Consider the following 27,318-nt stretch of genomic DNA (forward strand, 5'->3'; position numbering starts at 1 on the left):
AAAAAAAAAACTGAGTTGCTGGGGAAGAAATAAGAAATCTCTTGCCCAAAACATTGAAAGCTCAGTGCCTCTTCTATGTAATTAAAGACAGCAGGCATTTAACTGTTACAACAAACACAACAAAATGGAATGCATTATGAATATATCAAGATAAAAATAAAAGAAACATATCATACATAAATGATAAAAAAAGGCAAAAAAGTGTTAAATCACATGTGCAAAAAATACAAACTGAAAGTATCACATACTAATAACTGAGGTTCATTTAAAATAAACAGGTTACATACAAAAAAAGATATTTAAATAATTTCAAATTCACTGTGTATTAATATCAATCCAGACAGTTATATCATAACATTTAAAATGTAAATATTAGATCATAAAGAATGAACTGTCTGATTTTCTTATGCACCAAGTTTGATAATCGTTAACTCTAATGTTTTATCCTGACAAATCTTTGTTTAACAACATTGAAGAGCTACATCACTTTTCAAAATGCAATTCATGGTGTCTGATTATATTGCGAGTTTTCTCTTGTAAATCAATTTTTGTGAACCTATGGATAGATCAAAAATTCATGTTGTTTATGAATATGAGTTCTGTCATGGAACCAAAGCATCCCAGACGGCTCAAAACATCAATGAGGTGTTTGTGAAGATGTGGCAAATGAGTGCACTGTATGTCGATGGTTTGAGAAGTTCCAGTCTGGTGACTTTACTCTTGAAAAATCAGCTCCACAGTAGACTTGAGACCAAGATGGATAATGATGAACTGGAAACTGTAGTGGAAGCGGATACATCTCAAACTATGCGTCAGATAGCAGCAAGGTTTGATGTTTTGATTCCAACTGTATTGGACCATCTGAAACAAATCGGCATGGTAAAGAAGCTGGACGAGTGGGTATCACATGAATTGAATGAGTATCAATTGACACATCATCTTGAAATTTGTTCTTTGCTGTCACGGCTTAAAAGTGAACTATTTTTGCATCATATTGTTATGTGATGGAAAATGGATTCTTTCCAACAATAGCAAGTGAACTACATAGTGGTTGGATGGAGACAAAGCGCCAAAACACAATCCCCCAAAAATATTCACCAAAAAAAGCTAATGGTGTCTGTTTGGTGATCCAGCACTGGTGTCATCCACTACAATTTCATGGGACTTGGTAAGTCAATTACAGTGGATGCATACCACAACCAATTGGATGAAATCATGAGTGAACTTGTAATTAAACAACTGAGATTGGTCAATAGAGACAGGCCAATTTTCTTGCAAGACAATGCTTGACCACACATTGCACAAAGAACACTGCTCAACTTGTAGGAACTGAACTTGGAAATACTGTCATCTACCATATTCACCAGACCATGCATCAACTGACAATCATGTTTTCCAGGCATCAGACAACTTTTTGCAAGAAAAAAAACCTTCAAATCTGAAGATACAAAAACAGCCTTTTATGATTTCATCACCTCTAGTGCTCCAGAATTCTTTGCTGCCAGTATAAATAAGCTACTGATAAAATAACAAAATTGTGTTTTCAGGTGCATACTTTGATTAGGTGCATACTTTGATAAACTGCATTGCTTTTTGTTGAGATAAACTTTCAGTTCAAAATTGGACATTTCATTCTTAGTGATCTGATATAAGAAATAAGATATCAAATATCAAATGCAAACAAATATATTATAATTATTATTATTATAAATAACTGAAAAATTAATAGCATGACTTAGACAGGTATAATAGTTTTCTGTGGCATGTAAAAAACACCACTTGAGCATGGCTGTTGCCAGTAATGCCTGACTGGCCCTCGTGCTGGTGGGATGTAAAAGCACCCACTACACTCTCAGAGTAGTTGGCGTTAGGAAAGGCATCCAACTGTAGAAACTCTGCCAGATCAGATTGGAGCCAGGTGCAGCCATCTGATTCACCAGTTCTCAATCAAATTGTGCAACCCATGCTAGCATGGAAAGTGGACGTTAAACGATGATGATGATGATGTTAGTCTGCAACGAAAATTATATGATACCAGTACAGAGTGGCGAGCTGGCAGAAACGTTAGCACGCCGGGCGAAATGCGTAGCTGTATTTCGTCTGCCGTTACGTTCTGAGTTCAAATTCCGCCAAGGTCGACTTTGCCTTTCATCCTTTCGGGGTCGATAAATTAAGTACCAGTTACGCACTGGGTCAATGTAATCGACTTAATCCGTTTGTCTGTCCTTGTTTGTCCCCTCTGTGTTTAGTCCCTTGTGGGTAGTAAAGAAATATATATGATACCAGTATAGGTTTCATTTTGGTTGAAGTGTTATTGCTTACTTTTTAATGAAGGAAGTTTTATTTTGTTTAAAGTTTTCAGCAATTGAATTAATACAAATCATACATATTTATTCATATAAATGGTAAGGAAAGTTTTTTATGTGTATTAAAGAAAAATGGTAAAAGAATTTTCTTTTGCATTTAGATAGTCATTTTTATTGATTAGCAATTTTCAAGAGTATATTACAACACTGTAAACAGCTGCATAACAACCTCACCAATAAAGGTGCCCCTATGGTATCACTCAATCTGCTAGAGATAGCAGTTGAATATTAATCAAATCACACCCTATTGTCTTAAAAAAAAATGAATAATGTAGTCTAGGGTGCACAATGACTAGAAAAAATATGGGATCATCATGGCTGGAATACTTTTGAAATTAAGTCTAAAACTTCTCAGCCATTAACATTTACAAATCAACATCTACAATATGGATTGCAATGGATAATGTTTGAACAGATTAATGGCAAGAAAAGAAAATCCTAATTTGACAAATGATTTTACAAACAAGTTTCAAAATGCAACCTTATCCAAAATATCATTTATTGGAGAAGATTTCTCTCAAAAGTTCTTACCACTTTTTGAACTCCTTTATGGTGAAACTTATTGACCCTACATTTCTACTGCTATTTTTACCTTTTTTTTTTTAGAGAAACTATCATCTTAATTGTGACCAATGAGCAAAAAAAAAAAAACCATGAGCATTTCCAATTGTGATTGAAACCAAAAGTTTTAGAACTCAAATCCTTTTCATACACATGCAGTTTTTGAAAACAATTATTTACAGCATTTATATAATTTTTATTTGCGAAATAGTGAGTTACTGGTGTCCTTTACAATCAAACAAACAAAACAAAATAACTACAAGGTAAAAACAACTACAAAATCTTAAAATAGGTAAGTTACACAGTAACAAAGAGTTAACAGATGCCAATATTATTTTTGTACCACCCAAATTTTATTTTTTAAATCTATTACTAAAAGGATCTCAAATGTTAGGGGATACCCAGAGGAAACAAGTCCGTTGTCTTGGTTTAGACTAAATATATTAGAGGAGCTTATCTTATAAAACTATAAATAAATATATGTGTGCACACATCTGCATATGTGAATACAGAGCCCACTTTGTAACTAGTTGGCCTTGAGTTCAGTCTTACTACATTGTACTTTGTACAAGTGTCTTGGACCTACCAATGTCTGCAAACTGAATTAGTAAACAGAAACTGTATAGGAGCTCATTGCATACTGAAATAAGTACTGGGGTTAATATGATCAACTAAATCCTTGAAGGCTGTGCTTCAACATACCCACAGTTGGAACCAGTGAAAATGTTTTAGAATTTTATATATAAATATGCACACATATACACAAGCATATATAAAATAATCAAATTTAGGTGACAAGAGAGATCAAAATATTTATTCCATATGTTTACAGTTGTTTCAAAATCTGTATCCAGCTATATCATGGATGCTAAAGCACCTTACACACATAAGTATACATATAGATGTACACACAGAATTGTATTGTAATATAATGAATGAAACTGTGCTTCAGAACATTTTACCAGTAATATTTGGCTCTCTCGACAGCTGAACACATTGTGGAGAGCTTACCATGAGTACAGTTTCATTCATTGAATCCCTATTTCCAGTTTATATATATATATATGTATGTATATGTGTGTGTATGTATATATATATAAAGTTAATCCAAACATGAAAATAAATATATACACACATACATGTGAGTGTGGTAGTGGTGGTGATGGTGGTGGCAGATTTCCATTGTTCAGTCATTTGATTAATTGAATAGCCTGCTCCAGAATTAACATTGAAGTGGTTGAATATTCCACAGGCATAATGTAACACTCAGAAAGAACAGTGTGATACAGTACATGCAATGAGGCTACAATCCATTTGAGTGGCTTCTGTACTGTTTCTATCTACCCAGTTTTCACTCACAAGGTAAGGATTGACCTTTCCCAAGATGCCATACACTGGGATGAAACCTGGGACCTTATGGTTGTGAAGTGAATGTCTTAATTATTCAGCCATACTGCACTTATAAATAAATACCATATATACACATACATGTACTCTTCCCCTTCCTTAGGTCTCCTCCATCATTTCCATTCTCAACATTGTCTCCTCTACTGCTCATTTCCATCCAACACACTCAACAATGTAAATGATTCCATTTCTCCCCATCATACAATAACTACTTTTCTCAACACCTCACTTAAAGTCATCACTCTCTTTCCTATCCTTCTTTCAATCATAGCAGCACTTTTATTTTGTGAGTAACAAGGCAATGTCACTTGCGCTACTGGCATGATTAAAGCAGTCACTAAATAAAACCTGTAAAGTTGTTAACTAATCAAGCAAGGGTTGAGAGAAGTCTTTAGTTATGCTGTGGGAAAGACAACCTCAGCAGTGCTGGTGTAACGTAAAAACGCACACCATAACCCAGAAGTGGTCGGTCTTAAGAAAAGCATTCAGCAGTAGAGACCAAACCAAAACTGAGAACTGGAGCATGGTCTTCTGATCCATTGAGGCCTGCTGAACATGGAAAGTGGACATAAAAAGCGATGGTGATATACACACTACTTCACATGGCAACGTGACTATATATATATATATATATATATATATATATATATATATAAATGCATACACTAGTCTATGACATTAAATCATGTATGTATGCATGGGTGTATGATCATTTAACATCCGTTGTCCATGCTGGCAGGAGTTGGACTCCTTTATGCATATTTATTATTAGTAATGTTATGTCTAAGTTTTAAAAGAACTGTCATTAGGATAAATAAGAAACTATAGTTATGTTTGCATAAGCAACTAATAAATTCTATTATTCTATGCAACAAAATAGGACCTAGAATGAAAGATTAATAACAAATATTACATAACTGTGTTTTTTATATGTTGAATGCTAACTGAAAACATTTTAATATTCACTTGCCAATTAGACTGGATCAAATGAAAAATATCTAACCTTACGAGCCAGCTCACTTTTGTGCTTCTCCCAAAGACCAGGTGCCAAAAACTGATTTACCAGATCTTCTAAACCTGGGTATGATTGCCACAGCTCTGCATTCATGAGGAACTACAAAACAAAGCATAGCAAAGTTAGACACATTAAAAAAAAATTGATATAGCATCATATAGTTCTTTTGAACTTGCAGTTTAATTCTGGGCCTCACAATCCAACATTATTCTACTTCTTTTTTATTGGCTTCCGACAGTAGCATTGTGTGTCCCTTTATCATAGATTTATATAAAACATCATATGTGATCTATACTTCCAGATTAGCATGTCTTAGGATGCTTCCTTTCTGGCCTTGCAGTTACACCTTCAATACTTCAAATGAAGTATTCACTATAATATTTTTGCATGTACATTCCAGCTTAGTTTAAACAGAATAAGATCATCATCTGTATTTTTAATCCTTTAGCATTTAAAACCAGCCATATTTAGCCCACATATTCTACCTATTTTATATTCAAACCGGCCTCTCACACTTACCCAACAATGTCATTCTAAAAATACATAATCACATCATTGAAATCTTGATGCTATGAGATGATGCATGATTAATTCAAAACAATGTGGATAAATAAGCTTCACATTTAACAGAGTAATCCGAATGCTAAAGGGTTGAAATTGTTTTTTGCATCCAACCATTACTTATAGCATAGTTTTCATAGACTGGGATATTTTCGTTAATGTGAATTTTAAACTTGATCTCAAAAGTATGAAATTAAAACTTACATTTTTAATTTTAACATCAAAGACATGTATATTTTCACAATTAAAATCTATTACAAAACAAATAAGCAACATAATTAACTTACCTGTAAATAAGCATTGAGACCTCTCCGCCGTTTTTCAAGAAATTCTTTGTTGATATTCTTAAAAGCAGTTTTACCTGGGAGCATTAATCCTGGTATTTGTATATACTATAAGAAAATAAATAATGATATAATGTTGTAGTAGTAGTAAAATGTATACGTTTATTTTGGCAACTGGACAATTAGTGACGATAAGTAGACCTGAATATGGTAGATCTGACCACTTGTGAAAGCCTGACTTATTTTTCAGTCATCATTATAAAAAGATGGCTTTCTTCTTTTTATGTTAGAATATCTATTACGATTTCTCTGCAAACCTGCCTGTTGCACTGGAGGTTTATTTTTCACACTGTTAACTACTGAACTGGCAAATAAAGGCTAGAAACCCATTCAGTTGATAGTTCATCTTCTAAATCACATGACTAACTGTGCAACTTAAATATTCTAATGTTGGTTCAGCAGTTAAATAAGGTCTATGTACATTAGCTCTTAGTTCACTGGTATTGTCTAGCAGTATGATATATAAGCATGCAAGTTTGAATGTAGATTAAATTCTACAACTACATTCTGGGATCTTCAGCATGGTGGTTGTTGGAAAGATAAGGTACATAGTCTTTCTTGTTGACTAGCTGAAGTAAAGCAGAAAGATGAGAGGTGAGAAGGAAACATTTTACTTCTCCATTCTGCAATATGCTTCAAGCTAGCTAATTCTTTAAACATTAGATCAGTGGTTCTCAACCAGGGTCCATATAAGATTTTGCTGTTAAAATTTATCTACAACAAATTGCTTATACTTCTACAAAACACAAAATATTTTAATGTTTTATACAATTCCTAACAATATTTAATTGTAAAAATATAGTAGGATCTTTTAAAATATACACTGAACAGCTATGGGTGTCCAGTAGAGTAAAATAGAAATCAAAGAGGTCCATAAGTATAAGATGTTGAGAACCACTGCCTTAGATAAAACAATGTACTTTAAGAAAAATTAAAACAAGACTAACCTTCTCCGTAATGATCATATGTAAGTCATGGAAATCACTGTATCTGCGATAAACATCCCACATGTCTGTATCTGACTGAATTTTTTTAACTGTTATAGCATAAACAGCATAAGATTTGCCACTTTTTTCAGATTCTTTTACAATACCTAGTTAAAACAGAGGCATCAAATGAGACACACTAACAGAAAAAAAAGCAATAACAAATATGATAAACAAACATGGAACAACAAAATGTAGACAGAAGAAGCTCCAATAGCCTTTTTACATTTTTAATTGTAGACAGCAGACAAAAAGAGTGACATTTCCTTTTATATATTGGCTTAGGAAAATATTCGAAGAAAGTCATGATCTTCCTAAAGACAACTCCAGCCATGAAGGAGAGCAGAATATGAAAAAGATCCAGTAAAATTGTTCCAGATTATGCATAGTTGGATGCTCCTCCTTTCACCATTTTTATTCCATGTGTCTACAAATGGTGCAGGGTAACCAGTCATAACATCAACAAGGAATGCAAACATATCATCATTTCACTCAAATGAATCCATTGACATTCAAACACACACACACACATATGATGGGCTTACAACAATTTCCAACTACCAGATTCACTGGCAAGGTATTGGTTGGCCAGAAGTTATAGCAGAAGACACTTGGCCAAAGTGCAACACAGTGAGACCGAACCTGAAACTACATCATTGCAAAATGAAACTTAACCATACACCAGCCTTTCACAATCATCATTATGTTACCATGTCGGCTTTCCATACTTGCATAGGTTAGACATGTTGTCTGTGTCATTTCTTATTTGGCACTACTTATCCTGAAGGCTGCTGCTGGCATGCATTGTTTGGTTTGGTAACTATGGCAGAATGCTCCTTCTATCATCAGCCACTCTACAGAGTGTATGGGATTTATTTCTTCATGACATTAGAGAGAATTAACTCTTTAGCATTCAGATTACTCTATCAAATGAAAAGGGTAAAGACTCCCTTCTGTCATGAATGACTATGGGATTGCACCTAGACTGTTACCCTTCAAAGTACAAGTCTGGGCAAGGTTGTTTATGGAAGACCAGTAGTTGCCCATGCATACCACTGTTTTTAGAATGACACTGTAGAGTAGGTACAAGAGGCCAGATCTGGCCAGTTTAAACATAAAACATAGAATATTTTGGCTGGATATGGCCAGTTTAAAGGCTAAAAGTTTAAAAGGGACCTCACAACTTTATATTGCATATAATTAGAAAACGATTTTTTAAAGCTATTACCTATTTAAAAAGAACATCTATTATTTAACAGAATGTTATTAACCTTTGTAGAAGAAGTTTTCTATACAGTTTGTATATTATGTCAAATGTGTATTTTGTGTGTTAGCACTTTTGATTTTCAACTTTTCAGACATATGTGTTCTGGGATAATTAATTTGTAACAGTCTTTTCTTTTATTTGTTTGAGTCATTAGACTGTATCCATGCAGGGTCACTACCTTGAACAATGTTTTATCAAATGAATTGAGCCCACTACTTAATTTTTTGCTAAGCCTAGTACTTATTCTATCAGTCTCTTTTGATGAACTGCTATGTTACAAGGGATATAACCACACCAATACCAGTTGTTAAGCAGAGGTGGGGCAACAAACATAGACACAAACACACACACATATTCTTTTATTCTTTTTTATTTTTTTATTTGTTTCAGGCAATTGGGCTGCAGCCATGATGGAGCACCACCTTTAGTCAAACAAATCAACCCCAAGACTTATTCTTATTCCACTCACAGGGCTTTGGTCAGCCTGAGGTTATAATAGAAGACACTTACCCGAAGTGCCACACAGTAAGACTGAACCTGGAACCATGTGGTTGGTAAGCAAGCTTCTTACCACACAGCCACTCTCACGCCTATACACACACACGCACACACAGAGTTCCATCTACCAAACTCACTCTCAAAGCCTTGGTCTACCCAAGGCTATAGTAGGAGACATTTGTTCAAGGTGTCACGCAGTGGGACTGAACCTAGAACTATGTGGTTAGGAAGCATGCTTCTTACCGCACAACCACACATGCACCTATATGGTGTTAACTATTTCTGGTTTAGTTTCAGATTTAGTATTCTTGTAAAGTAATCTTTTTATGCTTTCCATAGTTGATCATTTATGTCTTATTTTGTAAAAAGGGAATATAAAAAATTATTGACTATTTAGAACTTTAAAATATTCCTCTTTTACAAAATGCTCAAGAGGTGAAGGAAGAATACTTTAGAAGAATTCTAAATTCAAAACTAAACTGGAAATATTCAACATTTACAATAGTCAACAATTTAAAATATTCCCCTTTTACAAATTACAATATGAAACTGATCAACTACGAAAAACAAAAGAAGAACACTTTGTAAAATTTCTAAATCTGAAATATAACTACAAATAGTTAGCACCGTTACAAAAAGGGGGAAAAAAAGCTTCCTCTTTATGCATTAGTCCAGAACATGTGTGTCTGAAGTTGAAAAATGAAAGCGCTTACACACAAAATACACATGAGACATTATATACAAATTTCTTCCACATAAGTTAGTGACATTCTGTTAAATAAAAGAAGTTCTTTTTATATAGTTAATAACTTTTAAAAAAATCTTTTTCTAATTATCATAATTGTATCAAGTAATTTTTACAAAAGCTTCTAAATATACATAAAATCTTATGTACTTTGTATATAAATTTATATTAGACTACACACTAGCACAAAGGTGTACAGAGTACTTCTATAATTTTGCGCAATATATATATATACACACACACACAGAGTTAAAAATGCTTTTTGCCAAATGAAATGTAGTAAACTCACCTGTTTGGCTAACCTGTGCAGATAAAACAACATTTTGTGAGTTAGATACACTTGCCTCACTATACCCATCAAACATGGAATCACCAAGAGAATCATCAGGCTGTCAGTGGGGAATAAAAAGAACCATACATCTTTCACAAAGATTCAAAATAAGATTAAGGAAGAAAATATCAACTTATAATACACAAAAAATATCAAATCTTAGAAATTATGAGAATATTTGTTAAAAATCATTAAAATCATCATCATCACCATCTATATTAGCTGAATTAATCCAGAATTTAACCTACTATTTCTTGCCATTTGTCAGGGTTTCCATTGCATCTATTTTACTCTAATTCAAACTTCTTAAGAGTACAGACTGACCTGAAGTGATAAGATGCATACAATTTCCATCCTTGCTCACCAAACAACCTATCTCTCCACCCACCTCAATAATAATACAGTGTTTGCCTTCATATGAAGCAACAGATTTATTATCAAAGGTGTTCTAGACATGACCATCCTGTCATTTTTTGAATATCAAGAACTACATTGTTTAATAAGCCTTTCCAATTTTTAAAAAAAAAGAGAGTAGAGAGGGTCAATGTTATAGGGATTTTGTTGCTATTTCTAGAAGATCAAATGACTACATTGATAAAATCTTATTGGCTCAACTCAGAAATATAAAATTTCTGGTGTAACTGTATACAAAAAAAAAAAAAAATACCTGTGACAAACCAAAGTACAGGGTGGCTCAAAAGTCATGAAAGTGTTGATAATTCTTTTATGTTCTGCATAATATTAGGTGTGAAAAATCACATCTTGTAAATTACAAATAAAAAAGTAATTAAGACAAAATATTACAATTTCAGACCCCTTTGCAACTTTTAGACCACCCTACATTTGTTTATCTCTCACACTTAAAGCTGCAAAAACTAAACATAAATTACCTGCCTGGCAGACCACTGTGATAAGCAAAACAAACAATATAATAGATAAATAAAAATCCAAATCAATTTGAAAGTTCAATTAAATCCTCCTAAGAGTTAATTCGTAAACCTAATCAAATTTTACAAAAGAATTAGTTTGCAAGCCAAATTAAATCCCCCACAAGAGTTAGCTTGCAGGTCTAATTAGTTCACCCCAAGAGTCCAAACCAAAAACTGAATCAATAAAAATCTGATGGCCCAAAATAAAGGAGTTAACTCTCAACTAAGAGTTGAAATGCCAAGAGATTACTAAAATTCTGACAGTTATGGTGTGGTGTGGTATTATAGGACCATTATTCTATCTTTGGCTGGCCTCATTTACTAGACTAATTGGACATGATTGTAATTTGAAGTGATAGCTGACTATACAAAAGATAGATTAAACAAATAAATAAAATGTAAGAATGTCATCTAAATTTCAGTGATTAATTTAGTTATGACATCCCATAATGAAGTATGCTACGTGAAAATTAACCATGTACATCCCATCACTATTTTGACTATTGGTAATGGCCCAAAATTAATGAGTTTATTCTCAACTAAGTGTTGAAATGCCAGGAGTTTACTAAAATTCTATAACTGTATGATAGAATTTTAGTATTATTATTGATAATTATTTTCTTATTAAAAACAATTTTCATTAAAATGTTAATATTTTTCCTTTAGATTTAACACCAATTTTTAGAAGAAATAATTTTTTTCCTTTCTATTTTATTGCTGTCTTGTTTTTTTTCTTCTTCATTACAAATAACATTTATAATTACTCATTCAACTTAAATTGTTTTCCTAACATTCAAATAATGATTTATTAAGTAATACAGTTCCTTGCTCTTAGATGCAATGCATAGCTCACTCATGGCAGAGAGCCAGGAGATGATAGGATCTTTCAGGCATACAAGTAATTCCATATTATGAATCAAATCTCAGCTACTTGGGTCTGGCTGCCCTGATGAATCTGCTAGATGGCATTGGCAAATGCTCATAAGTATAATATTATGTCACTTGACTCAGTCCCCAAAATATATGCAACCACTATTTAGATAGACCACTAGATTCCATAATAACTCCAGCATATTTTGCTTATCTGAAGACATCATGAAAGAAAATAAATAATGTTGGATAGATTCCAATGAAAGAATTTGGAGTTAAAAATTACTAAATGAAAAAAGTTAATTTACTATCTTAATTGTTTCTTTCTTTTTTTTTTATGTAAAAATTCTTTCATTGGAATTTCAAACCAATGAAGGTGCCTTTATGTGGTTTGCTTGATTTGCTAGATATAGCAGCCAAATCTCCCTCAAATCACACACTACTGTCTTAAAAATACAAAGGCACACAGGATAATGTAATCCAAGATACATTAATCCTGGAAACAATATAAGATGAGACAACTGGAATACCTTTGATTATAGGCCTGCTCAATCAGGGATGGCCTAGCACTAAGGAAGTACTAGTACAGAATATTCTAAATTGTTTAAGGAATCTAAAAATTATAGAAGAGAGAAAATGTGAAGTTGTGATATTATGATGCAGGAATATTTATGAAATAAATGAAATATGCTTAAATGCAAATAAAAACTAGGTTTTAATTTCTATAAGATTCACTGCACTCTGAGCTAGTCACAAATTATGATTAGACTTAAATGGCTGCCAACTTAGGTATTCCTAAATGGTCACTCAACCTATTAGAAATAGTAACCAAATTTATTGATATAAACAATGTGACATCTTAAAAAATGAAGGACAAGTTTGGAAAAAGTGGTGGTACAGCCATCACTGGAATGTCTTTGACTACAGATCTGTTTAATCTGGGACGACTTGGAGCTAAACTACAACAACAAATATAAGGGTATATATACACTTGCAGAACATTGATTTTATTTTTCCTGATAATGACCTTGTTTACAAATTAATAAACTGTATCAAATCAACAAGTCTAAAGTCCATTAGTGTTGTATCCCTATGCAAAGTACACAGCCCTGCTTATTTCTGTTTGTTTGGATGACAAAATATAAGTCCCACTCTGGCTTCATGGTTGAGAATGGGGAAAGATATTTAGCTGTAAAGATAACAGCTCCGACAATAATCTATCTACACCACTATTTGAACAAGAAAAAAATCGAGTAGTGTATGTGTGTGTGTGCATGCACTTGTGTGCTTGTATTCCCAGGCACACACACTTCTTAAAAATTAACTCCCTGCAATAAAAAATATATTTAACTAAATCCATGTGCTTTGCTTAAGCTCATACTTGAGAATGTTAAGGACTACCAAAATTAATGTCCAGGTCAAGATTGAATCCTAACAGAATAGGTACTATAAACAAAACTTAACCACATACATCCATAAACTATTTTGTCAGAACTGACTGCTAGACTTGTTAGCAGCCAAATCTCTCTCAAATTATACCCTACTGCATGGTTCCCAATCTTTTCACCGCCAAGTACTCTTTTTATATAAATGAATTTTCCAAAGGACTTTAGAAAGATCCAACAACTATAGAATTGTGCACATGGGCCACAGTACTAACTTTGCAGGTACATAAAGTTAGGATTTGTTGCCCTACCATTTAAAAAAGGAAAGATACATTTCACATTTAGACAATGGGACCCTTGATACTGCTATAATGATGAAAAAGTCTGATCATAAGGTCTTTTCAATCAGGGTAGACCTGGCATTAAACAGCAACAATTATTATATTTGTGCTCATTTATGAATTTACATTCCTAATTTCAAGACTCCAGAAGGCTCTGCATGTGTAGAGTGTTTCAGTTCATCGGCATTACAAACTCACTTGAGAATTGTATAAACATAACACACTTCTTCATCCAATAAATCTGAGAACTATGTACAAAATAAATATTGAACTTAGAAAAATTGCAACAAAAAATATTCAGACTATTTTCTGCTTCTTATATATAAGTTTACATACCATAGCTGGGAAAAATACTTAAACTTTACAACTTCTTTAGTAAATTATCATCAAATTATCATACTGAATCTATAATAATTTTTTTAGCTTTATTATTGAAACAAGTAAATTAAATATAAACAGTTAAAATACTAGAAAGAATTCAAAAACTTGGCAGTAAATGTAGAAAATTGGTATTAATATTACAAGAAAAACAGAAATGAAAGATTAGAATTGAAAGAAGTTTTAGTATACATACAAAGTGAAAGAGAAGGTTTTATCACAATCATCAAGGAAATTTTTAGCATGCTCCAATTGTCTTGCTATCAAATGACACTCATTTACTGTATGGCTACTGTATAGCTTATAGACTAATGAAAGCAGAATCATAATACCACTAAGTTCCTTTCTGTGGTTGATTACAATCTCAACCCAAAACACACATCTTTCCTCCTCTTTTCATTACCCCTACTTTATTTTACTGCTAAAGCCTTGTGCCAACCACTTAGTCCTAAACCTTCCTCTCCACAGAACATCATCCCTCTGAAATTCCCTTCTTGTTCATGTTTTCTCTCAGATGCCAACTTACAAGTATTAAAGCTAAATATAAAATGCATCAGTTTTATTAATCTTGGAGATGCTGCAAAGAACATGGCAGTTTAACCTCTCTTCCTCCATACTAAGTCATGTAAAAAATAAAAAAAAATAAAAGAAAAATGAGTAAAGGAAAGAATTTTCAGAAATGGTATGACACAAAATAAAGCCTTACAGTATTTAGCTTTGTTGCTCTACAATGATTCAGCAAGGCTCCATGTTGCCTTTCATCTGTCCAGTCAACAAAATAAAGAACAAATAATAGAGGAAATTCAAGAGTATAGCTATATGTCTCACCACACACACAACTTAGCTTCCTGCTCACAAAGTGGGGTTTTTTTTGTTTTTTTTGTTAAAGTGGAAGCAACACACTGGCAGATTAGTCGCTCATGAATATTTAAAAGATATCTTAAGTACTTTCCAATGGATGGACACAGTGTTCTATCATTGTTTTCCACCAAAGTATATTGCCTTGAATAGCTAAGATACCAAAAGAGGTGTTAGAAATTTTAAATGCCACATCAAATTTTGGTACAAGGCCAGCAATCTCAGGGAAAGAGAGTTAGTCAATTACATTGACCCCAGTAAGTGACTGGTACTTATTTTATTGAATTCAGTACTTGGTTGGTACTTAGTTCATTAACAATGAAAGGATGAAAGCTAACCTCAGTGAGATTTGAACTTTGACTGTAATGAGCTGCAAGAAATGCTGTTATGCATTTTGTCCAGAGCACAAACAATTTTACCAGCTTGCTGCTGAAATTTCTGATGTCACATCAAATTATTATAAATTATATGACCAGAAAAGTGATGAATTTTGAGGGACAGGCAAGGCTATGTTTAAAGGAGTTGTAGAAGAAATTAAGGTTCCTCTCAAAACAGCATCTATATCTTTCCTCTGCTGTTATTGAATACACAATCCAACTGCAACAGGCCACTGGTATGTAAAATATCTGAGTAACCAAATTGACTTTCAAAGTAACATCTCATTTTCTGTTTCTAATTATATTTGAATTTCTATAATCCCATATGTCTAAAGTCAACTTACTAAATATTAAGGATACTTATCCAGTTATACAATGTCATAAAAGATATCAGTTTGCTATAGGTAACATTCTCTGATTAGAGTGGGTTTTTCTTTATTCAAAGTCTTTTCTTAATTAAATTTTTACAAAGCCAATATTGTATGTCTTCCACCCCACCCTCACGAAAGTAACCCCTTCAATATTAAACATAATTAATCAGTATTGTTCTATCATTTGTTTTTCTTGTTTAAACATACAGATACCTGAAGTAGCTTTTGGGAAAAAATGTTAAAAGAATATACAGAACCTTTCATGATGCAAAAAAGCATTAAGCAATTAGCTACAAAAAAAAACAATAAAAATAAAGGAAAAGTTGCAAGCGAACAGGAAAAACTTAGCAAGAAGCAATTTAATGTTACATTAAGAACCAGTTAAGCATCCAAAACCAAAGACTATTTCACATGGTTATTAAATTTGTTGATATAACAGCCAGAAAGAAGCAAAGCTGATCTGAGAGCACTGGGACTTTTAGAAGAAATTATGCAGGACAATGACAAACATAGAAACTGATGTTGCAAACCTATCCAATCCATATCAAGAAGAAAAAGGGATATAAAACTGATATTAATGATAATGTTCACTACAACAATGCTGATGACAGTCGTGAGTTATGGCATTTAGTCATAAATTGATCAAGTTTAAAAGACATTTGCACTACCAAATTAAAAAAGGAAGAGGAATAATGTCTACTGAATTTTAAAGATTTCCCAGACTAGTGAGTCTTTTTTTATATATTCAGTTAAGAATTTCTACAGGTGAACATCAACAGGATAAATGTAGACAAAGAGTATATTTTCTAGGCAGATGGATTGGTCAAAATGTTTAGAGTAGGGAGCCAGTGACATAAGAAACAAAATGAGAGGAAGAGGAGTGATAGGTTACTGAGTGGGCTATGTAGGGGTTATGAAATTTGCTAATTCAGGAGTGGATGCTGTTGCAGTTGCAAGAGGAAAGGCAGATAGAAGCAGTGTAAATGTGAGCTAGAGTTGTCTTTGTCAATCAGTTGAATGGGCTTGTTTTGGATGCAGTCCAGAACGATTGTGCATATAACACAATCCCAAGTATGTGAGCAGTACTCTACTACATGTTACATATCAACTTTATTGACAGTTAACAAATGATGAAAGAGTATAAATATTTTTTTGGCTCCAAAATGAAAGCCTAATCTTTGGGATGAAGTTTTAGAGATACAAGATAATGTAACATCATCAAGAGAGATTATTGGAATTAGTGAAGCTTAAGCATTTGTATCAGCTGTGGGTTGTTCATGCTTGTATATGGTACTGCAATTCATTTTTTGTTAAGTGTAGTGATTGTATCTTGGTGTTGATGAAAAAAATTAGGTTGTCATGCACCATTTGAAGATAATTCTAAGGTTTCTTGATGTAAGAAAACGTCAGTCAGCATGTACTGAAATGGAATGACCTAATAAGAAATTCTGATTTAAGAGATGAAAAACAGATGGTATGGCCATAGGTGAGCAATTCTGATAAAAGAATCTCATGTTAGACATATAATCAAAGAACAGGCTGACACCAAATGTAAGGACATTGCTATTCTATCACCTCTGAGGTTATCATGGTGAAAGTGATAGGTTGACAGAAGGCAGGGAGGATCAGAGGGATTGCCCATCTTGAGAATGCGACATAGTCATGATTCAACAAATTGAGATAATTTCTTGTAAAAAGAGAGAAAGAGGGAAAATGAGACTGAAAGGTTTTATGAGGACAAGGGGTAGGTCAAAGTACACTGTTTAAGGAATGGACACAATTCCATTGGTTACTTTGGTCTATTAAAATGACTGTTTATATAATGGTGAAACAGGTAGTATGAAGAAGAAATTTTGTGAAGAATTTGTTGCATGTGTACCTTGTGGAGTTAGAAGCAAAACAAGCAGCATATATGGTCTTTTATCAGCACAAATGCTACTTACAGAGCCATCATGGTTTGAGGAATGGCAGGTAAGAGGATTCTGCAAAGTTTGTAGAGATCGTCTCCACAAGAGACCAAAAGACCCAGCTGTAATTTAGAAGGAATGAGAGTTTGCAGACTGTACAATGCATGAATTATCCTTTGCTTTTCTGATGGACATCTTGCAGATATTGCACTGGTGGGTGACTTCTTCTAGATGCTGTAGAAAGTGTTCTTTGCTTGTGCAGTTGTAGTACAGTCGCAAGTGAATCACTGAGGGGTTTAGGGGTTGGGTTTTGGTAGTATGAGGAATATAGGGAAGATACCTAGGAGACAAAATGTAAGGCAAAGATAAAGAGAAAACCTGTCTTATCCATGTAAGAACAGAAAAACAGACCCTGAATGAAATGGCTATGGTGATGATGCCGTATATATACATATATTTTTTTAACATATAAAGAGAACACAAACTTTAGAATAATGGTTATAACTTTAAAACTAGAAATCAGGTATTTTTAGTTTGTAAGCCACTTAACAGGCTATGTCACACAATAGATATAGTTGATTATTATTCAGCTTTAATAAAGACTGGTTTCATAAATCGATCACACGAATAAAGGCCACATATCTCAACCTTCTATTCTAAGAGTGCTTTCACAAGTAACAGTATAATTCTTCATTAAATTAACAGGAAATATTCAATAAGTCCTGTAGCAGAGATTTCTTTTTTCATTAGATTTAAGAGACATTTTGTAGAGACATAACATGAAGAATAACTTCAAAATCTATAAATCAATACCAAAAGGAAAACAACAATCAACACAAGTCCTATTTATTAAATTACTAAAACAATAATAAGACATGAATTTATTTTTAATTGATTCAGTTTTACTAGAAGCATATTCCATGTGTGAATATCAGACTTTCTGCATTAAGAGAGAATTCACTGAATTGTGATTATTGTCATGTTGAGAAAAATGCCCATCTCAATGAAGCATTATCTAGGTGACTATAAGCTGGTACTCTGCACTATTGTATATGTACAAAGTGGAGGTAAACAAATTTTGATAACATATTTGAAACCTCAGTACATTGGTTATTTTCTTCTTTTTTAACATGCAAAAAAAAAAAAAAATTAACATTTCCAGCATTTTTAATATTTTTTACTATATCATTTGTTTTGGTTCATTATTATACATATTAAAATTAGAAGTTTTAAAAATGGTAATTCAGTCTGCAGAAATGACATATTTATCTCTAAAATAGCTAAAGAAGAATGATGGCCATGACAATTTCTTAAAAGGTGCATATCATCACAAATATATAGGTATTGAAGAGAATCAATTGAACTGACCTCAAGATAATACTGACACTTATTTTAAGCACTCAAGAAATTAAATATAAAGTTAACCTAGAAAATATAACTTCCAGCTTTACTATTACTGCTAAGTCTTGCTACAATATTATTAGTAACTACCCACTCCACAAAATTAGAGATAACGAGTTCTAATTCTAATTCTAATTCAGTCAAAACATTTAATATTTTATGCAAAAATTAATTAAATAAAATCACAATGCACAATGGATGCCATGCAAGCATTGAAATGAAGATAAAAAAAGAGAGAAGTTTTTAATATTCTAAACTTCAAAGGCAATACAAAAATGCGAACAATCTTAAATAGCACACGCACACCAATAAATGTAAGAAATGCTGTTAATACAAGAAAGAACGAAAAAGCCACAAAACCAATTCAAATCACGCATACTCTGACATGCAATATAATAATAATAAAAAAAAAAAATTTTTAAATGATCTACCAGAGCAGAAATTCTATTAATATTTCTGGTACAGTGGAGTATTAGCTAGCATATCTATCTAATAGATGCAAAAATGGGGAATATACAAGTGACAACATTTTGCTTGAACAAAGTAAAAAAATTAAAGAAAAATTAGGAACTGTGAACAAAGCCAAAGTCTCACTCGATAATCTGTCCAATATTATTATATTTAATTTATTTCGTATTTGTCATGGTTTAATCAACATGCAACTGAAGTCAGAAATACCTGACACACTGAACAGAGGAAAAGCACCCAACACTTGAGCAGGGCCTTTGATTACAGATTTCTGCAAACATAGTCAGACTCTGGGTACATCACCTGTATAATGTACAATAAACGAAGGCTTTTCTCAGCTTCTAAGATGTTCAGCAGTGCACTGAGGTCTTCTTTCTTGTGTAGGTAATGGATAGTCTTACGTCAATTTTCTTCATGACAAGATTTGAACTCAGCATTCAAGGATAATAAATTACTCATCAATTATAACATCCACAGACCTACTGCTAAGATCATCAAACATTAGTTCCTGTAGGATCTATTTATTACTAGATGACTAGAACAGAATCACTGAGCTTTAAGACTTACTGACAAGAGAAGAGGTACAACTTAGCTGGTAGAGAACTAAGTGTAGACTGAACTGCTAAAAACCCAACCATATACAACTCACATAAATTTAATATTCTATCATTTTTGTAATACTTCTTTTATAATATTTTATTGTAATCACATGTTTTCATTTAAATATTCTGCTCCACAGAAGAATAAATAATCTTGTTATGGTAAATGTAATTCTTTCTACTAAACTCACAAGTCCTGATCAACTCCAGTTCTCAACTGGCAAAGTCAACTACAGCAGAATTTGAACTCAGAATGTAAAGCCAGAAAAATGCCACTAAGCATTTGGTCTGACAGAGTAATGATTCTGCCAGCTCGCTGCCTTTTTGTTATGGTAAATATAATGATTGCACAATAAAACTCTACATTCAGAAGAAACATAATATATCCTGTGTGTTGGTTGTATAGTTTGTTTATTGCTATCTCAAATATCATCTTTTCAGTTAGCATCAATCATAGATCCATGTATGGATGCTCACAGCAAAATGAAGCAATGAATCAAGTACAATTCCCAGTTCATCCATTTATTTCACTTTCCATTAAACTTCATACCTAGAACCTCTGTCTACAGTTTTTAACCCATGAGGAAAAGAGGTGGGGGGGATGGGCTCTACCAGGCTGGCTACCTCTTTAGTACTGAATCAACAGCCAGTTAAGGATTATTTGAATATTTCTATACATAAGTCTATGAGAATAAGACCGACACTGACAAAGAAAAAAATGAATGATGGTGATGATGATGATAAGACAATACTGAATTACAGCAGTGTTCCTAATAAGCAAACCAACAATGCATATTACTATTTATATGTAATTTGCAAGTTGTTTTAATCATGTAAGTTAAGTACAAATTTTATACAATATCAATAATATACAATAGTGATTGAATACAGTATACTAGTTAACAATTTTCATCATTTACAAAAGGAATAATGCATTTCTGCATTTCAGTAAAGCAGCAATTGGCAACCTCTTGGAATACAGAAAACCTCTCTTGTTAAAAATCATATGTAATAGTCATACAACTAAAACAGTTTTTGTTTCATTTTCTGAAACAGAATAAAAAAAAAAAAAAGGATCACTTCTATGGAATTAAAGAGTCTTTAGATGGAATACTGAAGGATTGTAATTTTCGCTGAAATACTAAGATTTGGTATGCCAATGTTTATTTGGTACTGTACTTCATATAAGTTGCCAATCACTGATACAAATTGTTTCAACTCTGAAGATGTAGGATAATTCATATCAACACTGTTGTATGATAATTCATATCAACTACATGATTAAACCAATAAGGGAGCCTCTATATGGTTGTTAGATATGCTAGAAATAACAGCAAATCCTCCATCAAATAACAGCCAAACTTATTAAATGATGTCGAAAAGCATAGGCTCGAAATGTCAAGACTTTTCCATTTATTAAAGACTTTTCCTAGCGTTAAACTAATACACAAACTTGTTGTTCCCTCACCTATCTTCAACCTTTGTTTTCTGTAAATTTGAACTATATATATATATATATATATATATATATATATATATATATATATAATTTGGTAGTGTGATACTGATAGTCAATATTCTAACTGAATCACAGAAACAATGTTTCCTCTGATTTTTAAAACTGATGATAACATCTATCAATCACAAATCTGATAGAAGAGAAGTGCCATCATTTTTCAAAGACAGGATGGGATTTGAACTCAGTACACTGAGTCAGAACTGATGCCACAAGATATTTCATCCAATACTCTAACAACTCCACAAATCTACCAACACGGACGATACCTTATCAACTGAAAAAGGATGAAAGATAAACATGACCTTGGAAGGATTTGAACTCAAAGAGTAGGGAGTCAGAGCTCAACATTCTACTGACTCTGCAAATTTGCTGTCTATTTCTTATCAGACAATGTAATCCTAAATATACAGAAGTATTGGGTCATCCCATAGAAAATGCAATTTTTTCAATTGCATGAACTAAAAGTTGGAAGGGGACAGGATAAACTACCTGCATCAACTTATTTTGAAAGCAGGTAGTAATTTTACCTTGTACTCATTCTTAGTGCAAGTTTTGAAGAGTGCAGCTCGATTTTAACAGTTATTTTTTTCAAAGCTATAATGGAAGTGACAAAGAAGCATATTCAGCATATTTTGCTTTATGAATTCAATAAAGCAACAGCACAACAGAAAGTGCGAGGAATATTAATGCAGTATATGGAGACCAGAGAATAAGTGTAAGCCAGTGTCAATGGTGGTTCCAGAAATTCCAAGCCAGCAACTGCAACCTAGAAGATGAGCCTCATGCTGGAGGATCTGTAAAACTCGATGAGGACATCCTGCAAACCCTGGTGAAAGAAAATCCCATCATAACTGTTGATGAACTAGCAGAGAAGCTTGAATTTCATCATTCAACTATTCATCAATACCTGTGTGCCATTGGGGTAAGTCAGCAAATTGGGTCAATGGATTCCTCACAAACTTTCCAAGTCTAATTGCATGCAGAGAGTCAATGTGTGCTCGTCTTTGCTGTCATGTCTCACAAACGACCTGTTTTTGGACCAAATAGTGACTAGTGATGAGAAATGGGTTCTCTATAAAAATGTCAAGCACCTAAGACAGTGGGTGGGGAAAGGAGAAACACCAGCATCCCAGACTAAAGAAGGTCTTCACTCATGTAAGCTGTTGTTATGTTTGGTGGGATATGAAAGGTTTAGTCCACTTTGAACTTTTAAACCCAAACCAAATGATGAAGAAGATCTACTGTGAGCAGCTTGAGCAGCTTAAGTCAGTGCTAGAAGTAAAATGACTATCATTGGTTTCAAGATGAAAGGTGTTTTCCCATCAGCAAGGATGACATTCCAAAAGCTGGAGCAGTTTGAATGGGAAACAATGCCCCACCCACCATATTTACCAGGCACTGCCCCATCAGATTATCATTTATTCCACAGTTTTCAAAACCATTTGAATGGGAAAAATATGAATTCTGTAGACAAGGTCAGAACAGTAGTGGAGGAGTATTTTTTGTCACAGGTAAGTTAATTTTGGGAGAGGGGCCTCACAAATCTACCAGACAGATGGAAGAGCATTGTAGAAAATGAAAGAGATTATATTTGAGATTAAAATAGAACTTTGCTTTAATTTTGAAAAATAAAAGAAGTAATAAAAAAACTGCATTATTTATGGGATGACCCAATATATCTAGAATGATCACAGAGGGAACAGCTTTGACAATAGATCAGCTTGGTCAGGGCTAAACAAACAACAAATTGTCTTTTATTTACTTTAGGTGGGGGAAGGCAGTGAGCTGACAGAATTGTCAGCATGCCACACAAAATGCTTAGCAGCATTTCGTCCAGCTTTATGTTCTGAGTTCAAATTCTGTCAGGATTAACTTTATCTTTCATCCTTTCAGGGTCAGTGAAATAAGTACTAATTGAGCACTGAGGTTGATGTAATCAATTTACCCAGTCTCCCAAAATTTCAGGCCTTGTGCCTATAATAGATTTAATTTAGGTGGGGGTGGATATTTTAATTTCAAATATTGTATAAAATAGTACAAACAATGCTATTGCTGTTGTTGTTTGACTCAAGTCAGCAACAATTTAGCAGATCTGTAATCAAAGGTACTGAAACCATGACTATCCCATCTTTTCTTAAGGAATGGTGTACTTTTGATCATGTTATCCAATGCATTGTTTTTCAGTGATAGATAAGAGGCAGTTTGAGAGAGGTTTGGCTGCTGTTTCTAACAGATTTAATAACATACCAGACAGGTACCCTTGGTGTTATGTTGGACAACATGGAACTGTTTCACAATAATTTCTAATTTAGTTTTCAGTAATTGTGAACTAAAAGAGCAGGTAATCGCTATGTGGAAATAATGCAAGACATTAAAACAAAATAAGTACTAATTTAACTAATCATAGCCGATAGGGTGAAGGGTGGAACAATTTAAAGCTTTCAAAGATGCACTTACAGTAGTAGTAGTAGTAGTGGTAGTAGTAATAGTAGTAGTAGAGCAGATGGTATCACTAGTGGTGGTGTGGTAGTAGTAGTAGTACAAGTGGAATCACTAATGGTAGTAGTGATGGTAGTAGTAGTAGTAGCAAGCAGAGAAGGGTTACTGGACTTGGATGAACAAACTAAACAAAGAAAACAAAATTTACAAAAAAAAATGCAAAAAGAACTGACAGAGAAACTAATAACAACAAACAACAGTTAAAATAGCACAAACCACATGCCATCACTCATACAACAATGCAATATTGAATCAATGACTATAGCAACATCCACAGTATCTTTTTATATAGGATGGGGGTGAAAGGGTTAGCAAAAATAACAACAATATTAATAATAATAATAACAATAATAATAATGGCTTAAATATTGTAGATTTAAGATATGGCAAAGCAAACAGTAGGCATTCCTCAGCCAGCAAATATCATTGAGCAAAAGTGCAAAAAGATTTGCAATAAATTGCACCACAGCACCACCAACAACAACAATAATAACAACATATGGCAACAACAGTAACAGTAACAATAAAAATACTGGCTGCAGATCATATCTTTTCAGCAATACCTACTTGGAACCAAATTATCCGTGGAACTGTGATAAAACAAAACAAAAATAATATACTATACACATGTGGAGATGTGTGTGTGTGTTTGTGTGTGTGTGTGAGTGTGTGCATTGTAAATAATTCTTTCAAAATTCTAAAAATATTCATAACCAATGTAGGAAAAATGTGGCATTTGTAAAACCAAGATTCAATATAATGCATGCATGCACATAAATGCATATGTGTACATTATATATATATATATATATATATATATATATATGCATACATACACACACATATACACAAACACACTCCCATATACAAGGGGGTGCTGAAAAGTTCCTGACTTTGGGTTAAAAGATATATGGGAGGATCAGTTAATTATGATTTTATAGAACATATTTCCTTCTCAGATGCACACACTTATTGCAGAAGCCCTTAAATTTTTCTAAGCCCTATAAAAGAACGCAGAATGTCAGGCCTCCAGCCAGGCCTTTCGCAATACCCTTATAGACAGGAATTTTTCAATACCCCTTCATATACACACGCACACAAACACACACAAACAAGCAAGGGGACAAATGAAAAAAAGTAACACTCAACACATTTGATAGAAAGTACATATATTTTTAATAACATAAGATATCTGATGGGATAGTCCATCATAACATGCCCAGAGTTGAGTCAAACTGTTATTAAACATAAATATAGATAAATGACTATATATGTGTGTGTGTGTATAATACAACCCTACAACATCTGTGACTACTGCAGAATCACTAGACCCCATAGTGATATAGAAGATATCTAGTGTATTTCCCAGTCCATAGTTTGTTATTAAATTTAATAACTACTATGGACTAGGAAAAATACACTGGACAATTTCAGTATTATTATGGAGTCTAGTGACTCTGCAGAAGTCACAGATCTTCTAAGGTTGTATTTACTACACAATATCAAAAAACAATTCTCTAATTTTCAAGGAGGTTTATATAGGGTTGACTACTTTTTCTTTATATATATATATATATATATAATATATATATATATATATATATATAAAGATAGACAGATAGATAAAATAAGAAATGGAGTTATATGCAGGTGGTTTTCAAATCTTTATACTTCCGATATATGTTTCAAAGATAACATTGATATTATTCCAGGGGGAATAAATTGATGTAAAGGGACTTATGCTGCAAAATTACATTTTTCAATTTAGTGTTATTATTTGAACTAAAATTTATATTATTACCATTATGACGTGTTTTCATATCCTGATTAATAGAGGTAGAATTAATGTCAATAGGGTTAATGTAGGTAATTTTTTCTTTATAGCCTGCTTTAAGTAAGGCAGAGTTATAAAATTTGGCTTTATCGTTGGAGATATCAGCATTGGCAGATAATCTAGAAAGTCTAAGTGAAATATTTTTAACTAAATTCCTTTTAATAGCCTTTGAATGATTACTGAAAGAGCTAATATATTTTAAATTAGTTGAGGGTTTATAGTATGGGAAATATCAATCATCATACAAGTTAAGAGTAATATCCAAAAAGTTGGCTTTAGTTATATCATCATCGAAAACAATGTGTAAGCCCATGTTTCGGAGAAATTTAACCAACCTATTTTTAACCCTTTGTAATTTTTGCTTAGAAATATTTTGAAAGTAGAGTAAATAACCGTCATGATATAAACCTCCATTGATGTTTGGGAATTTGGTCAGCCATCTCATAAAGGATATATATACCGACCAAATCAGACAGTTGTGCCGAATCAAAACTCCCCATCATGACATCAAATCTGTCAGGCATATCTTTATGGACCCAAAGCTTGTTTTCAAATTTAGGTCCACAAATAACGCAGAATGTCAGGCCTCCAGCCAGGCCTTTCGCAATACCCTTATAGACAGGAATTTTTCAACACCCCTTCATATACAAAACACACACGCACACACACACAAACAAACAAGTGAGGGGACAAATGAAAAAAGTGACACTCAACACATTTGATAGAAAGTACATATATTTTTAATAACATAAGCTTGACAGTTTTGATGTCATGATGGGAAGTTCTGACTACGCACAATTGGCTGATTTGGTCGGTATATTGACATTAATTCTACCTCTTTAATCAGGACATGAAAACATGTAACAGTAATAACAGCATAAATTTTAGTTCAAATAACAACACTCAATCAAAAAATGTAATTTTGCAGCATAAGGTTCTTTAAGTCCCTTTATACATAATAAAAATAAATCAAGGACTTTTAAAGATAATTACTTTAATAACAAGGTATGTCCTAGTAAAACTGTTTGGTTGATAATTCCATAAAGTAAGTAGATCAAATCCAACCTCCCTTACCAGTTTTGTGAAGCTATAAGAATTTCCCAAAAAATTCAAGATACCATTCCATTATCAATTCACAACGAATTAAAATAGGGTTTTCAAACACCAGAAACCTTTCATAAACCATCTCTTCGCATAACAATAAGTTGTTAAATATAAATCCATTTAATGAAAATAATAACATGGATATTATTAACACTAACCATAATAACAATAATAACAACAATATTAGTATTTCTGATATAAATTTGAATCATATTTGTTTCCTTAGCAGTAATTCTAAGACTAGAAACTCTGTCAATGTAAAATTTCTTCAAGTTCTGATGTCTTTTTTCACTTAGGTAGTTCTTCATCTCAGTTGTCAAAAAACATATCAAGAAACGCAACAATACTGGGCTGAGTAAATCAATTTGGTCTTTAAAGGAACATAATAAACAATTTG

At 32.9% G+C, this 27,318-nt stretch overlaps 1 protein-coding gene across 6 annotated transcripts in view; it reads right to left on the reverse strand.

The window, feature by feature from the left end:
- LOC115210702 (sorting nexin-13) overlaps positions 1-27,318 on the reverse strand; it is a 152,034-nt gene that overhangs the window by 13,745 nt on the left and 110,971 nt on the right. For all 6 annotated transcript variants that reach the window (XM_036502536.1, XM_036502538.1, XM_036502541.1 and 3 more), the window contains 5 exons: positions 24,551-24,573; positions 10,040-10,139; positions 7,202-7,347; positions 6,198-6,302; positions 5,338-5,448 (listed from right to left, as the gene is read on the reverse strand). In XM_036502536.1, coding sequence (XP_036358429.1) covers positions 5,338-5,448; positions 6,198-6,302; positions 7,202-7,347; positions 10,040-10,139; positions 24,551-24,573 — 485 coding nt within the window. The remainder of the gene's footprint in view (positions 1-5,337; positions 5,449-6,197; positions 6,303-7,201; positions 7,348-10,039; positions 10,140-24,550; positions 24,574-27,318) is intronic.

The sequence above is a fragment of the Octopus sinensis genome, linkage group LG1 (genome assembly GCF_006345805.1).
Source record: "Octopus sinensis linkage group LG1, ASM634580v1, whole genome shotgun sequence".
Taxonomy (NCBI): Eukaryota; Metazoa; Mollusca; class Cephalopoda; order Octopoda; family Octopodidae; genus Octopus; species Octopus sinensis.